Source organism: Corvus brachyrhynchos, unplaced genomic scaffold, assembly GCF_000691975.1.
Source record: "Corvus brachyrhynchos isolate BGI_N302 unplaced genomic scaffold, ASM69197v1 scaffold115, whole genome shotgun sequence".
In the NCBI taxonomy this organism is placed as follows: domain Eukaryota; kingdom Metazoa; phylum Chordata; class Aves; order Passeriformes; family Corvidae; genus Corvus; species Corvus brachyrhynchos.
The window spans coordinates 18,664,951-18,679,391 of record NW_008239553.1 but is presented as its reverse complement, the minus strand read 5'-3'; the positions used below and the strand labels follow the sequence as shown (position 1 = coordinate 18,679,391).

Sequence of the window (14,441 nt, the reverse complement as noted above, 5' to 3'; positions counted from 1 at the left end):
GAAACCCAGTAATTTTCTCTTTCTACTTTTCAAAATAAGGCAGGTTACAGACAGAGCATTCAAACCACTGTCTGCTGCTATTGATGTCTGAGTAGAAGAACAGCATACATAATTTCCATCTGTGGATAGTTTAATATTAACAGCTTGTACTGAAGTCAGTTCTTTGATGTGTTTACACATGTGAAAGTGAAATGTTTCTCAGACCATAGTTATCTAACTGTGGTGCTTGTAGGATTAAATCATACACTTGACTTAAAGAGAGGAGTGCAAGAAGCCTTGAAAGACAACACAGTTGATTGCAGTCTAAGTGTGGTATTTCAGTATATTTAACTGAAGATTTGTTTCTTTGAATTCACTTAATTACAGTCACATAGTTTAATTTGTAAAAGAAAGTCAACATTTGCATTGCATTAAAAACAGAGTTCCTGTGGTTACATAGATATCTAGCACCTCACTTGACAGTAGCTTCCTGTGAAGAAATTGTGTATGAACATATTATGGCTTTATCCTCACAGGAAGGAAATGGCATGTTTCAACAAGTCTGCTTCAACACTAAAAATGAAACTTCATGCAAACAGTTACTGCTGTTTGGTTCTTTAAAATACACATCACTTTTTTCTGTTGTCCAAGTAAATAAAAAACCCTAGATCATAATAGTTTATTCTTTTGTTAAGGCAAACATTTCAAAATTGTAGGAATACTTTCATTATTTCTGATTGAATATCTCAGTGTAAAGTACAGGAATAATGTTGCAACACTTCTTAGATACTGAGCCTGCAAAAGGTTAGCACTTCTTTGTGTAAATTTTGAAAAAAATATATATTTAGGAGAGTACAGGTTGTGTAGCCTGCTCTCTTCTGAGTGAAGGTTACTGGCTTGAGCGTGTTTCCGTAAGCATGACTACCAAAATGGAAGAAGTTGCTTTCTGACTCTTAAAGAACATGAAGCTTTTTGGTCAAGTTTTGTCAGAATCCCTGGGACATTTTTAGTGGGGCTGTCAAAACCTTTTAAAAGAAATAAGGCAAACAGCAGTCTTTTTTATGTTTTAGACTAGCCCATGCAGCTGGATTTCAGAGCTGGTTGTTGTCTTTCTTCCCAAGAGGCCATCTCTGTGTCCAAGCAGTCAGTTTTTATTGCTTCCCTTTAGTCCCTTCATCATCTCCCTACAGTTTCTTTGATTTCTACGCCTGGGAATAATAGATGTGAATGCCACAAGACAGTCAAACTCATCCAGGTAATAAGAACAGCTGAATCCATTGGTGGGAATCAGCCTTTATTTCAGTTTTGTAATTGCATTTTGCAGTGTATTTGGACAAGTTAGAAAAAATAGGAAAGGTCTGCTGAGCTATTTTTACCTTTGGGGGACTGTGTTCTTCCTGCAATGACTGTACAATGATTTTATGCTTCTGGCTAGTGTAGACAAATTGTTGTGTCTTCTAATAGATTTCAACAAAGCTCACCAGAACTTACATGAGGGGCTTCAATGCATTCCAAAAATTCAAAGAAATTGAACAAGAAGGAGAAACAAGGCATCAGTTAAATAAAAGTCATGAGGAATGCCCCATGTTGGGGAAAGATTGGCACATCTGCCTTCTTGGATTTAAAAAAACCAAACCTTTTTTTGTTTGTTTGTTTCAAAATTAGAGTCATCAAACTATTAGATATTCTCACAGTTAAAGCATAATTTAAGTATCTGGTTGTGATCAGTGTCACTGGTTTGGTTGGACAGTTGAGTATCTGCACATGTTTGTTGGTGTTTGTTGTCACTTGGAAAATCATACTCTTGAGCTGTTAAAGTATAGATTACCTTGCTGGGATGATTGTTCTAAAGGACTGTTTAGTATTTGGAGCTGTGAGGCTGTTAGTTTCCATGGTGTAATCTGGTTAAGCAATCATTTCCTGGGAAGTTTCCAGACTTGCTGAGTCAGTAGTCTGGCTGTCTACCAGGAAAAACTCATTTATCTTTCTAGCAAACCAGGCACGCTAGCTGAAGGGGAAGGTGCTTTGCAGAGGAGATTCTTGCATTTCCAGTGAAAATAGGACAGTTCCTGGTTTCCTATGCTTTCAGGGGCTTAAAATTGTGACATATCTGATTCTGGGAGTGCTGGAAGTTAGAGTTGAGGGATCTTGACAGGACTTTTGGACAATATTGGCAGGAGAAGCTTATCTGACAAGAGGGAGGAGGTACTCCTCCTAATCTGTCAGTCACCAGAGGTGTGTTGAAGATGGTCCAGCTGCTGCTGCCATGAGTTATCGGTCACCAGTTTCCCTTACCCTGCTACCTTTGAGCAGGACCCAAGGGGCACATTGCCTTTGGCTGGAAGAGGAAGGGAGTGGAGTCAGGCATATCAGGCCAGGGCATGCAGGAGTGAGACCAGGTCCACAAATTCTGATTTCTTTTCTAGCATGGGAGAAGGTGAAACTCGGCTTTACCTCTGAAGGCACTGTAAGTTGATCTGAAGGCGCTGTAAGTTGAGAATTGCTGGTACATTACATGGTGTGCTACGTTGCTGGCATGTAGCAGCCCAGCACTTGTAGAATGGCAAAGACAAGCTGAAATACTTTTCTCTGTAAATTGGACTTGAAGACTGACATCTTACAGTAGGTTTTCCATTGTTTTGTCATTTGTTTAGTATCCATTATTGCTTGAGCTGTAGGGAACACTTACAAATTACTAACAGAAACTTAGTTAATTGTCTGTTCCGGAACACAACTCGGCAGCCATGTGAAATGAGACTTGAAGTAAATATTTCAGAAATTATAACTGTGCATTGACTAATATAAATTTTGAGAAAAATACCCTATCAAACAACATGAAAAATACCCTATCAAACAACTGTGCATTGACTAATATAAATTTTGAGAAAAATACCCTATCAAACAACATGACAAAAGCTAATGGTAACTCTGTTTGATCAAGGTTGATGTTATGATGAGTAACTGTTTCAGAGTTATCTCAGAAACAATCAACTCAAGGTAGAGCATCTAGAGTTCACTTTTTGTTCAACCTGACATTTTCCCAGAAATATATACTAGCACATCAAAACTAAAAAATTTGACAGCAATCTGAGCAAAAAATATAGCAAATAATTTTTCCCACACTTGTACTGTACCGCACCTGAGATTTGATCAGACATCTAGGTCAGAACCAAAGCTGTAGGGAAGACTGTCTCTCTCTATTAATCATAACTGCCCAAGATTAGTCTCAGTACATTTTGGCAACACTACTGACGTTTCTAAAACCTGCAAGGCATTTGGTGAGGAAAACTGGGCCAAAACAGCTTTCTAAAATCCTTTAAGCATGAAGTCACCTAGCTATAAGTAATTTGGACTTTGCTTTTAGCAGTATTCGGTTGCCAAAATAGTTTTTGATTAGGCAATAATTTAGAAAATGAAGGCAAAGAGTGGTCATAGAAAATAGGTTTAATTTAGATGGTATTAGTCAGGGTTCTAAGAGAGATGATAGTGTTAGACATTTCGATCACTTGTACTGCAGACAAGGGTAAGATTGTCAAGAAATAGCTCTACAGTAAGAATGGTAAACTGAAATATTAGTTTGTTACAGTGACATAATGAAAGCAAGCTTTTTTTTTACATATTCACACAGCTTTTCAGTCAAACTTCATTTTGAGAGACTAGCATCACTAGATGCAAAAAGTCCACCAAAGGTCCAGATGCAAGAAAGAGAGAGCATAGTGTTGTGACTAACGGATTGCAGGTAGTGGTTAGAATTAAGGCAAACCCCTTAGGAATTATTTTATTCAAAAAGAAAATATTCACATTAAATTGGAGTATGCCACAAGTAAAACTCTTCTTGTGGGCACTGAAGAGCAAACTCAGGGGTAAGTATCTGATCATAGGGTAGGGTTGAGGCTGTAACTTGTAAGGCACTGAACTAGGGCTATGAAATAGCATCAGTCTGGACCAAAATTTTTCCTATTCTACACAAGCATAAAGCTGAGAGGACTTCATCTCTGTTTCTGGCTGCTCTTTGTGAGCTTTGCCCTGTCCACAAACACTGAGGGCTGTAATTTTCAGGTGGCTCGCGCTAGCGGAGCAATGCATTTTGTGCAGAATATGTGGCTCATTCTTCTGTCCTGATGGTCTTCTGCCTTTTCTTTTACAGGCCTGGTCATGTTGACTTCATAAGACTTAGTGCAATCTGCCTTAGAAATATTAGGCAAATTTTATTGCTAGTTAACAAATACTAAATAAATTTAATCTTAAATTGAGACTAATTAATTTTTTGGGGTTTTTTTAATATGCATAAGTGTTTTACACAGCATGGACATTTAAACCTCAGGAAGTAAACCCATAATATCAGAGTATGTACTCAGGTTTTTTCAATATTATTTGTGATGAAGAAAAGGCAGATGCTTTCTTATACTTCTTTCAATCTAGTGTCTTTTTGGTGACCATATGTACCTGGCTCATACCATGTATTTTGCATGTTTTTCCTTTTTTTGAAAGGACTGCATTAGTACAGTAGATCTTTATGCTTCTTGGAAAAGACACCTAATTCTACAGTATAACCAAAAGAATTTATTTTCACGGCAAGAAATCTATATGAACTTTGTAAGGAAGAAATTTTTTTTCACCCTGGCAGATACACTGTGAAGGCAAAGCCTCTAACTAATTCCATAGGTTCTTCTGCCATTAAAATGACTTTTCAATCCTTCTTTACTCCAAAAGTCTCAGACAGAAGCATAAAAAAAATTATTTTTCTATATTTTGGTGGCTGGGAAATAGTAATCAGTCAACCTTCTCAGATGGAGGATTTCCTATAGCATTATGTGTTTGAGTCTAAGCAGTGTTTCAAGTTAATGTCTATCTGAAGCTTCAGCTACTACAGTTTTTGAACAGTGCAGGCTCACTCTCAATGATTTGTTTTCCAGCCTTCAGTTATCAGATTATTTGCAGATGATAGTGAGAAGGTGCTGAGTTTTAAATAATCAAGCTGCATTTTCTCACTTTTTTTTCTCCTTTCGATGTTAATTTTGAGTGCAGTTTGGTTGTTTCCCAAGGGCGAGTATTAGGAGAAAGCAGTTTTCTAGGTGAGTTGTTTTCTGGGTTAATTATCATATAAACATCTAGATGAATTTAGTAGAGAAAATAAGGTAACTTTTCTTCCAGAAATTCTCTGGATTTCATACCTTAGACTGTGTGTCTCACTTCATATATAAATAATAGGTATTTAAATGTGTGTGTGCGTGTGTGTATATATATATGTGTGTGTATATATATGTGTGTGTATATATGTATATATGCATGCACACGCACATTTACATACCTATTGTGATCTATTGTGCATAATCTAAATGTGGTAGGCTTAGTGATAGCAAAAATTATAAATAAAGGGGATAGAAAATACTAATAGTTTTTCTATCATTAGCCTCCATGCACATAGAATAAAGGAATAATTTTCTTAAAGTTTATTCAAAAAATACAGCCTTCAAAGGTACTTTTGACATGAAACAGAAAATAAGAAGTAAAAATGGTTTTTATCAGAATGTAAAACGCTTTTCTGAGAAATTTTAATGAGATTTTAATTCTGATCAATAATTTTTTTAAAATAAAAGCCTGTTTCAGTCACAGTTTGAAGTGTATGATAGTAGTGTTGGCAAAGGTGTTGTTCAGTACCATTCACATTTTTCAAAAGTAGTCTGAGAGGGGCATGATGCATATTCTGTTAGTGTTTAAAGGCACTTACATGACTTTTTATGACATATTACAGCGTTATTCAAGTGAGGGAATATATGAAAATGATATTCTTTTAAAAATGAATACCAAACTCCTTTTTATGTATTTTACAGCAAAAGACACCATCAGAATCATACACTGGGCGAGAGAAGAGGTCGAATTCACAGTCCTACATTGGACGACCTATTCAACTAGACAAGATTTTACTGTCCAAGGTTAAAGTGCCTCACACTTTTGTCATCCATTCCTACACACGTCCAACAGTTTGCCAGTACTGCAAGAAGCTTCTCAAAGGGCTTTTTAGACAGGGTTTGCAGTGCAAAGGTAAGTAAACGTCCTTTAGGAACATAAAAGCTGAGCATAATAAAATTAATAAATTTGTGTTTGAGTGTTTACTGTGCAGCTTTATTCCTTACTAAACTATATACATGTAGGCACATGTACAATTACATTGGATTAAGCTGCAGTCAAAATTATGGTAATTGGTGTTCTGTAGGAGTTGGCTGCATGGCTGTTCATTCTTATCCTTTGGTGTATGTGCAGTAGATCACATTTTTCATTCAGGTGTAAATGATCTTGTATTTGGCATAGGTGAACCTGTGCTTACAGCAGAATAGTTACTGTATTCTTATATGTCTTCATTGTTTTCAAGCTACAAAGTCCTGTGTGTGAATCGAAGCATATGCCTGAGCCTCAGCAGTTCAGCATTTTGGGGAAGTTCTAATGGAAGGAAAATAAGATGGGCTTATATGAGAATTTAAACCCACATTTTTTCGGTGTGACTAATGTGCTCTCAAGTCTCATGGCATTGAATACCTCAGTAGGTGCTGAAGTGAGTCAGGCCCCTTGGATCGTAGCCTAGAATCCTGGCTCACCTTAGCCTGTTAATACAAAGCATTGTGCATGCTATGAGGTTGGATTGTTGGCTAATGGATGCTTAAAATTACCTTCCTTCTATTACAATAAATAGTAATTATCATAAAATTAATCAGTATACTTTGTGCTGCTTCTTTGAACTCTGCAAAACTTCAAAGTTGCATTTATTTAACTTAAAGTGTGATTCTGATACAATTTAACTAAAGCAAAATATCTATCAAGGCATCACCTGTTTCAGTTCATTTTGAATCCTGGTGACCCGAGCAAATATTAACCTAATTAAAAAAAAAAAAAATTCTATTATCTGTAGTTGGGCACTGCAGTACCTCTAGTTGGTTTTTGGATCAATCTTAAATAATTACAAGGATATAGACAACCTTAGTATATTTTTTCCTTCCTGGTCTTTGCTTTTCCTGGTGTGTTAGTAAGTTACAGCTCTTAGTTTAAGTAAAATGTGTTCATAAGCCAAAAGAAAATAGTTCACATGACATCTAATGAAGTGCTACATACACAAATGAAAGAAGTGAAGAAAAGTATTTCAAAAATAGGTGGACTGAAGGAACCTGCAGTTCCAAGCTGTCTAGAAGTTGCCTTGAGATGTAAAGAACGAATATTTTCTCACTTAAGATTGTTGGCTAGGGTTCTCCTGTTTCAATTTTCAATCATCAGTATTTGATATGTAGTCAGTCTCTTCAACTGCAGCTGATACACTGCAGCCCATTCTGCTTCTTTCATTGGAAAAGCAGCTCTGGCTTTGCAGCCAAGCACTTGTGTCCCCTCATCACTCCCCTAGATGAGTTGAGCACCACTTTGGCTGCAGTAGTGCCGCTCCACCCAGATACCCTTGGAAATGCTTTTTCCCCCCCCTCAGAAACGTGCTCCAAGCATCTTCATCCTGTCCCTTCCACTGACAGGCAGCGTGCAGCCTGGCTAGGGGACACTCTCTGGGCATATGACTTGTATTAATAAAATGATAGGGCTTGATTTCTATAGGCTGATAGCAGGAAAAAGTATAATTGTGTCACAGAAAAATAAATAATTTGGCTGTGTCCCTTTTTTACTTAACAGACTGTAGATTCAACTGTCACAAACGCTGTGCTCCTAAAGTGCCAAATAACTGCCTGGGGGAAGTTGCCATTAATGGAGGTAAGTTGCATTAACAGTTGTTCCTGTCATTGTTTAAACCATCAGTTAAATAAAAGAGAAATATAAAACTGTGACGTGTACAAACACACGTTTTTCCATTGCTTGGGAGTGGCCTTTCCTCTGCAATATTTCTGTTGTATGTTGAAGATGAAGTGTGGGAGGAGCGCTGCGAGTGGCTCGTACACCATCAGTTCGGGGTGTGTTTCTTCCAAATAGGCAGCACTGGTAGACAGGCTGAGCTGTGCCACAGATGTGATGTCAGCAGCAAAATGGCCCTGTGATAAAGCCAAATGCAGAATGCCAGAGAAAAGCCAAAAGCCACATGTGAGAAGTTGGCACTCACCTATAAGAAGCACAAAATTGTCTTTTAATGTGAGGGGAGAAAAAAGTGGTTATAGATAATCTTCCTGAGAAGGAAAAGCGTACCTAGAAGAACTAAAAATGCCCTTCAGGAAAAAATTCCACCGTTTACTGATGGCATAAAACTAATCATACCAGTTGCCAGAAATCAAGTCTTGACTATCCTCCAATTTTCCCATGCATGTGCTGCTGGTTTTGTGTTACGTATAGGGGTGTATGGGTAGGTAGACGGTACTAGAGGAAAAAGGAGTGGTTGTAGATGAGTTGTTGATTGCCTTGAAAATGTCACTTTCCTGTGTGATAAGGGAATGAGAAGCGTGGTGAAGTGCTCAGTTTCTGATGCATATTACTGTGTTAAGTTGTCAGCCTAAACTGCTTCTGAGGTTAATAAAGTATTACCTTATGATGCATTCCTTTTCATTTAAACCAATGATCTACTTTATTGAAGACATATCGAGAATTTACAAAATTAGGAATGCTAACTAATATTTTTCATAGCATTTCTCATAGTAGTGTCTCTGTATCATTACTAAGTTTTTATGTTTAATAGGAAAATTACTAGAGACACTAAGTATCCCACTTGAAATGTGACAAGGTGCATGATTTCCTGGAAAATAGATGATGTGTTCCTATTGAATGTCCTTTCTGATGGACCTCTCACAGGACTCTTGGAGCCACTATTATTTTTTCTTTTTTTAAATCTTGCACCATTTATACCTCACTTGACCATTAATGATCCCACAACACAACTATTTCTTCAGGAGTGTGAGTAATATTGCCAATGGTAAATTGTGGTTTGGTTTTCAAAAACTAAAATATACACCATGATGTGTTAATTCCATTGATAGCAGTGTAAAGTTTTCCCTGAGATTTGCAGTCAGAGAAATTAACTAAATATGCTTATAAATGATAAACTTTTTCCTGCATAGACGCAGTTTTAGAGAGGAGTGGTTGATCTAAAGTGCTGTGAGAAGACAGGAAGGGATGTAAACTTTGCTTCTGCACAACTGAACTAAATGAGCAAAATTTATATTTGTTTCTGAATTACTCTTCCAAATTCCCTCTTTCCATCTGAGGCAGCTTTGTTTCATCCCTCCAACACACCCCCTCTGCTCTCTCCCCACCTTTGTTTCACAAGCAACACACTACTTTTGTTTGGACTTTCCTCCTTACATGTGAATCTGATGCTGGGCTAGTGGGAAGTGATAGTTTGTCTCAGGAAAGCTTGTGCAGAGTCACTTGGGGTGAGAACACATATTCTGGGCTTAGTCCAATTATATTCCTTGAAGATTGCAATCTTAAAATGTATAGAATGTGGCTTTTACACACCACATAATATTCGTAGTATGGTATACATAGAATCCTCATAGAACCCTGAATTGTGTGTCCTGAATGACTGATAGAGGATCCTCAGGATTTTCAAAGGCAATTTCATCCTGTATGTCATTTGTATTTTCACAGTAATTTGGTTGACATTATTTTAAAACTTATAAACAAAATACAATATCTGTCATCTTGTCCATCTGCTGTGTGATGCATCTTCCCTAAAATAGTAAGTGAAAGAAGAGCTGAAGCAATGAAATTCCAAGCATGGTGTCATTAGTTAAATGCATTATATACTAAATGTAAGGAGTTATTTTTAACTGATTGTAGGTTTATTAAAAATAGAGATTTTAAAAGTGTTGTAGAAATAGGAAAGATAGAGCCTTGCGCTGTGAAGTATCATTCATGACTGAATGACTGGTTCTGCTAGAGATGAAATGTCTCTTAATCACACATCAGTAATTTATATCCAAATATCTTAAGACTACTGTACATGAAAACAAACTTTTCAGCTGTGCACTTCTAATTTCAGTGAAATGCCATCAATTCCAAACATTGTGCTGTCCAACAATTCAATATGCTTTTTCTTGTGGTACATTGCCTACATTGACTGTCAAGACCCGTCCTCCACACAATTGGACAAAAGTTGCTAGGAGAAACTATTTGATGAGTTCCATGTGTTTTTAACCTTATTTCAAATTTCTGAAACACTACAACATCTGAGGAAAAACTAATGCTGTCTTTACTCTCTGACTGGACTAATGATTTTGTATTCCAGATAAATCCATTCACAAGCAAAAATGCAATAAAAAATTGTTTCTTACTCTGATCTTGCTTAGGCGTATCTAACTTGGAAACTGGAAAGTTTAATATAATTTAAATATAAGCTGGATGATACTATTAATGCTATGCCACAGTCAAATAAGTTAAATCCCAAGTCTTTGGTTTTGGTGCTTATTTAGTATTTCTTTTCTAATGGCAGGGAACATTGTTTCAGTGGTATAGATTATTGTGCTGCTTTGTGCAGGCTTCATAGAAAATACTGTTTCTGTGCAAAGGAACATTCAGTTCACATAAGTAATTGTCTACTTACATTGTCTAAATCCAGGCAATGGACTTCCAAAGAGAACTTGAGTTTTTTGGAAGCTTAAAATGTGCCAGGGTGTTGTAGTTGGAGTATTGTATGTTTTCAGATAATAATTTGAGAAATGATATTCCAGACCTCCTTAGTCCTGGGGCTGAGTCTGATGTGGTCATGGAAGAAGGGAGTGATGACAACGACAGTGAAAGAAACAGTGGCTTTATAGATGACATGGAAGAATCTATGGCTCATGATTCAGAGATGTCAATGACAGGATGCCATAGTGACAATGGAGAAATGCAGGATGCTGATCTGGATCACGATGAATCTAACAGGATGATCAGGTGAGCTGGGGGGAGTGAGTGTACCTTCCGTCTTTCTTTGTATTTATTTGTACGTAGCATGTCTAGGGCTCAAGGGGGAATCTACATGGGCACTATTCTCACTCATTTAGAATGGGGAATGCTGGTGAAATGTTGTGGTTTTGAAACTGCAGTGAGAATGCTTCACTGATCATATGTATTAGTAATTTAAGAGAAGCTTTATTGTCAAGTTGAAGTAGTGTGTGAAAACTGATGCAAAAGTAGTTCTTGCAGGTCTGTTCTCATGAAAATGATGTGAAACTATTTGTGCATAAGCAATAGTAAACTATTTATTTATTTATTGTTTACTTATTTTTGAAGCCATTCTTTCCCTGGCTTAACAGTGCAATGCTGGGTCATTTAAATAAATAAACAAAATGAGTAAGTAGCTATGGTGTGATCAGATCTAGATTAATTTTTTGTATTTTTAGATGTCTTTAGAAAAAAGGAAAGTTTGACAAACTTAAAGTAGTAATTTGAAGCAAGTTACAAAATAGATTAGTGCTTTGAAATGACTGCTCGGGAAGGAAAAGGGGAACTGAGTTGTGCAACGTACCTCAGAAGTGTATTAAGAGAAGAAACATTATTCACTTATTGGAACTGTCTGAATAGTAGGGAAAAAGTAGGGATTATTCATTGTCAGGGAACCTAAAATGAATTAAGGTAATTTCAGCTGTAATTTCCTAGATGCATCTAGGAAATCTGATGGATCTATACCTTTAAGAATCATAAAACATGTTTCTTTTACAAGTCTGTTTGACCTGCAATTTCTTCTTTTATTTTGCTTGTTGGGAGTCTCTTTCAGTAATACATTCCCCTTATTTCTGTGTTACTGTCATACACCCATTGCACTAATAGAAAGCAATCCATTTCAATATGCAGTTTTACTTCATGCAGCAGTGACCTACTGTCATGTTTGTCTGCATAGATACAATGTGTATGATGTATATGTGTACCTTGTATCATTGGAATATGAGCCTGTGCTTAGATGACGAAATCATTGTCACAGAACATTTTAAATTTCCAAGTTTTATTAAGCGGACAGCCCTGCAAGTTTTCAAAATAAAAATATCCAGTTGTACTAATAAAATATTTATAACTAAGGTACGTGTTTTCCTTATTTAAGGAATATTCCTGTGTTTCCAATAATACTTCTCCTCAGTTATTTCTAAGGGTAGTTTCCATATCTATGGATATTTTTTAAGTCTATTTGCCTATAAAAGGCAAATAAAAAGTAAACCTTTTGTCAGTACAGATAAGAATAGCTAAATAGGAACTGCAGATGGTTTGATCATTTTTAGGCAGAAAAGAGATGTTAACTTTGTTACATACTTAGTTAAACTTTCAGACAGCACTTTCTTCATTTTGATGGGAAACTACCAATTCATAAAACTTATTTCCAGAATGCATTACAGTGAAGCAGGGCCATCTGCAGACATATACAGTCACAACAACTTTGGGAACTTAACATATTATTCTTTTCCTAAACACTATCAGCCCTTTTTTGTTGCAGTTGTTGCACCAATAAGTTTGCTAGCGGGGCAGAATACAAGAGCAGTGTTGTGCTCTGTTTTCACATACAATGCAGCATCACTGTTTAAATTTCTGCCAGAAATAACTAAGCATTCATGTTTAGGATTGAAGCGGATTGAGTCCATATTCCATTACACAGAATCTGCTTTTGGAATTGTTAACTCTAACAGCAAGGAAGATGGGCTAGTTTGCTTCTGGTTACTACCAGATTTTTCCAGCCAGTGCTGTCAGGCATGCTGTCACATTCCCATGCCTTCCCAACTTAGTGTGTCAGCTGAATGGTAAAAGTTTCAGTGTGCATACCCCACAAGGCAATAGTGTTTCACGTTAAGTCTTTGAGGGTAGAATAGCTTAAACATCTTTTCTCTGAGGTTTCAGCAGATTCTCTGCTGTGCCTGTCCAGGGTGTGTGCAGCTGGGCACATTTTCTATTCTATAAACTGTCATCATTCCACTGTGTGTTTGAACCCAAGCAAGATCACAGGACAGTAATCTGAGGGACAGTGTTAGATTATGAGAGATTAAAGATCAATACTGCTCTGAATTGTATTAGTTATTTGCCCATTTTGTTAGCTCATCTTTAGAAATACATTTGGAAGAATGTGTGTAGGCCTTCAGAAGGTCTCTGACATTCTCATGGTATAGTATTACAAGCTTTGTTTCTTTGTAATCTCGAAATATTTGGAATGACAAAACAAAATTGTATGCAAACCAGGTCTGCTAGTGATGATAAAAATAAATATGGATAGTGTGTGTGTGTGTGTATACATATATTCTGATTTTAAAGATTTTTTTTTCTTTTTGTCCAAAGTTATCTTCTTTTTAAAAGCCTCTAATGATTTATTCTTAAGCCCTTCAACCAGCAACAATATTCCATTAATGAGAGTGGTACAGTCTGTGAAGCACACAAAACGGAGAAGTAGCACAGTAATGAAGGAAGGTTGGATGGTTCACTATACAAGCAGGGACACACTGGTAAGAATTGTTATGGAAGGCCTGTCTTCCAGCACATGTTATGTTACAGTACAGAGTCAAATTCCAACAATGCTCTGATAATTTACAATCACTCATGTAAGGCATTTTTTGCAATTTTGGTGATTCCTGAAGTCCCAGTTCTTATCATAACTAAGACTGGCACTGCTTGTAAGAACAGGAGACAGTTAAAACACGCAAAAACCATCTGATTGTATCTGTTGCATTATCATAGGCAGCCAAATGTAGTCATTTTGAAGGAAGTGAAACATAACATTGAGGGGTTCTGTAAGGTAGCTTTACCTTCCAGCTACACTCTCCCTGATACTGGCAGTTGAATTGAGACTTTTGTAGAGTAGATTTAGTGTAGAAAAAGGCTATTTTCATTCCAACCTGCTAAAACATGAATAAAGCCTTCAGTATGTGAGCTTCAAAAGTGAACTGGGGTGTTATAAGGGATACAAAAAGAAATTGTAATTGCTTTAGGATCATATAGATCAGCAAACTGTGCTGAATGTTATGCAGACATCAAAATGACATTTTAAATTTTTAAAACTTGTACAATTTTAACAGAACTATTACTGAAGCAGCAGAGCATAATAAGAGCTCTATAGATTCTAAATTCAATTATAAAGTTTTCATTAAAATCTTGTAATAGCAGTTGGGTCTTTATCGTTCACAGAACATCTCTTCAAACTAAAGAAACATTTTGGCAGTGGTGCTTTTGTGAAATGAACATTTCATTAATTTGCTTGTTTTTCATTGCAGAGAAAGCGACACTACTGGAGGCTGGACAGCAAATGCATTACACTTTTTCAAAATGATACTGGAAGCAAATATTACAAAGTAAGGAATATTTTCCAACCTCTTTTTATACCAGCAGAATATAAGGACTAAATTTCTAAATTGATGCTTACTAAAAGTACAATAATAGTATAACTTCTATCTAGGTTTTGGTCTGTTGTTTTTTTTTTCTCATTATTTAAGCTGCATATGTGTGTTCTGCCTTTCACAAATAAGTCTCTGATCAGCAAGGTGTCAGCTAACAAGGACCTATAAAATGTGTGTTGTGGGAATGAAAAATTTTTA

General features: G+C 36.5%; 1 protein-coding gene across 2 annotated transcripts in view; it reads left to right on the top strand.

Annotated features, from left to right (window-relative positions):
• The window catches only part of PRKD1 (protein kinase D1), a 120,143-nt gene that overhangs the window by 86,169 nt on the left and 19,533 nt on the right, over window positions 1-14,441 (top strand). For both annotated transcript variants that reach the window (XM_017742190.1, XM_008639565.2), the window contains 5 exons: window positions 5,814-6,024; window positions 7,645-7,722; window positions 10,626-10,830; window positions 13,232-13,355; window positions 14,121-14,198. In XM_017742190.1, coding sequence (XP_017597679.1) covers window positions 5,814-6,024; window positions 7,645-7,722; window positions 10,626-10,830; window positions 13,232-13,355; window positions 14,121-14,198 — 696 coding nt within the window. The remainder of the gene's footprint in view (window positions 1-5,813; window positions 6,025-7,644; window positions 7,723-10,625; window positions 10,831-13,231; window positions 13,356-14,120; window positions 14,199-14,441) is intronic.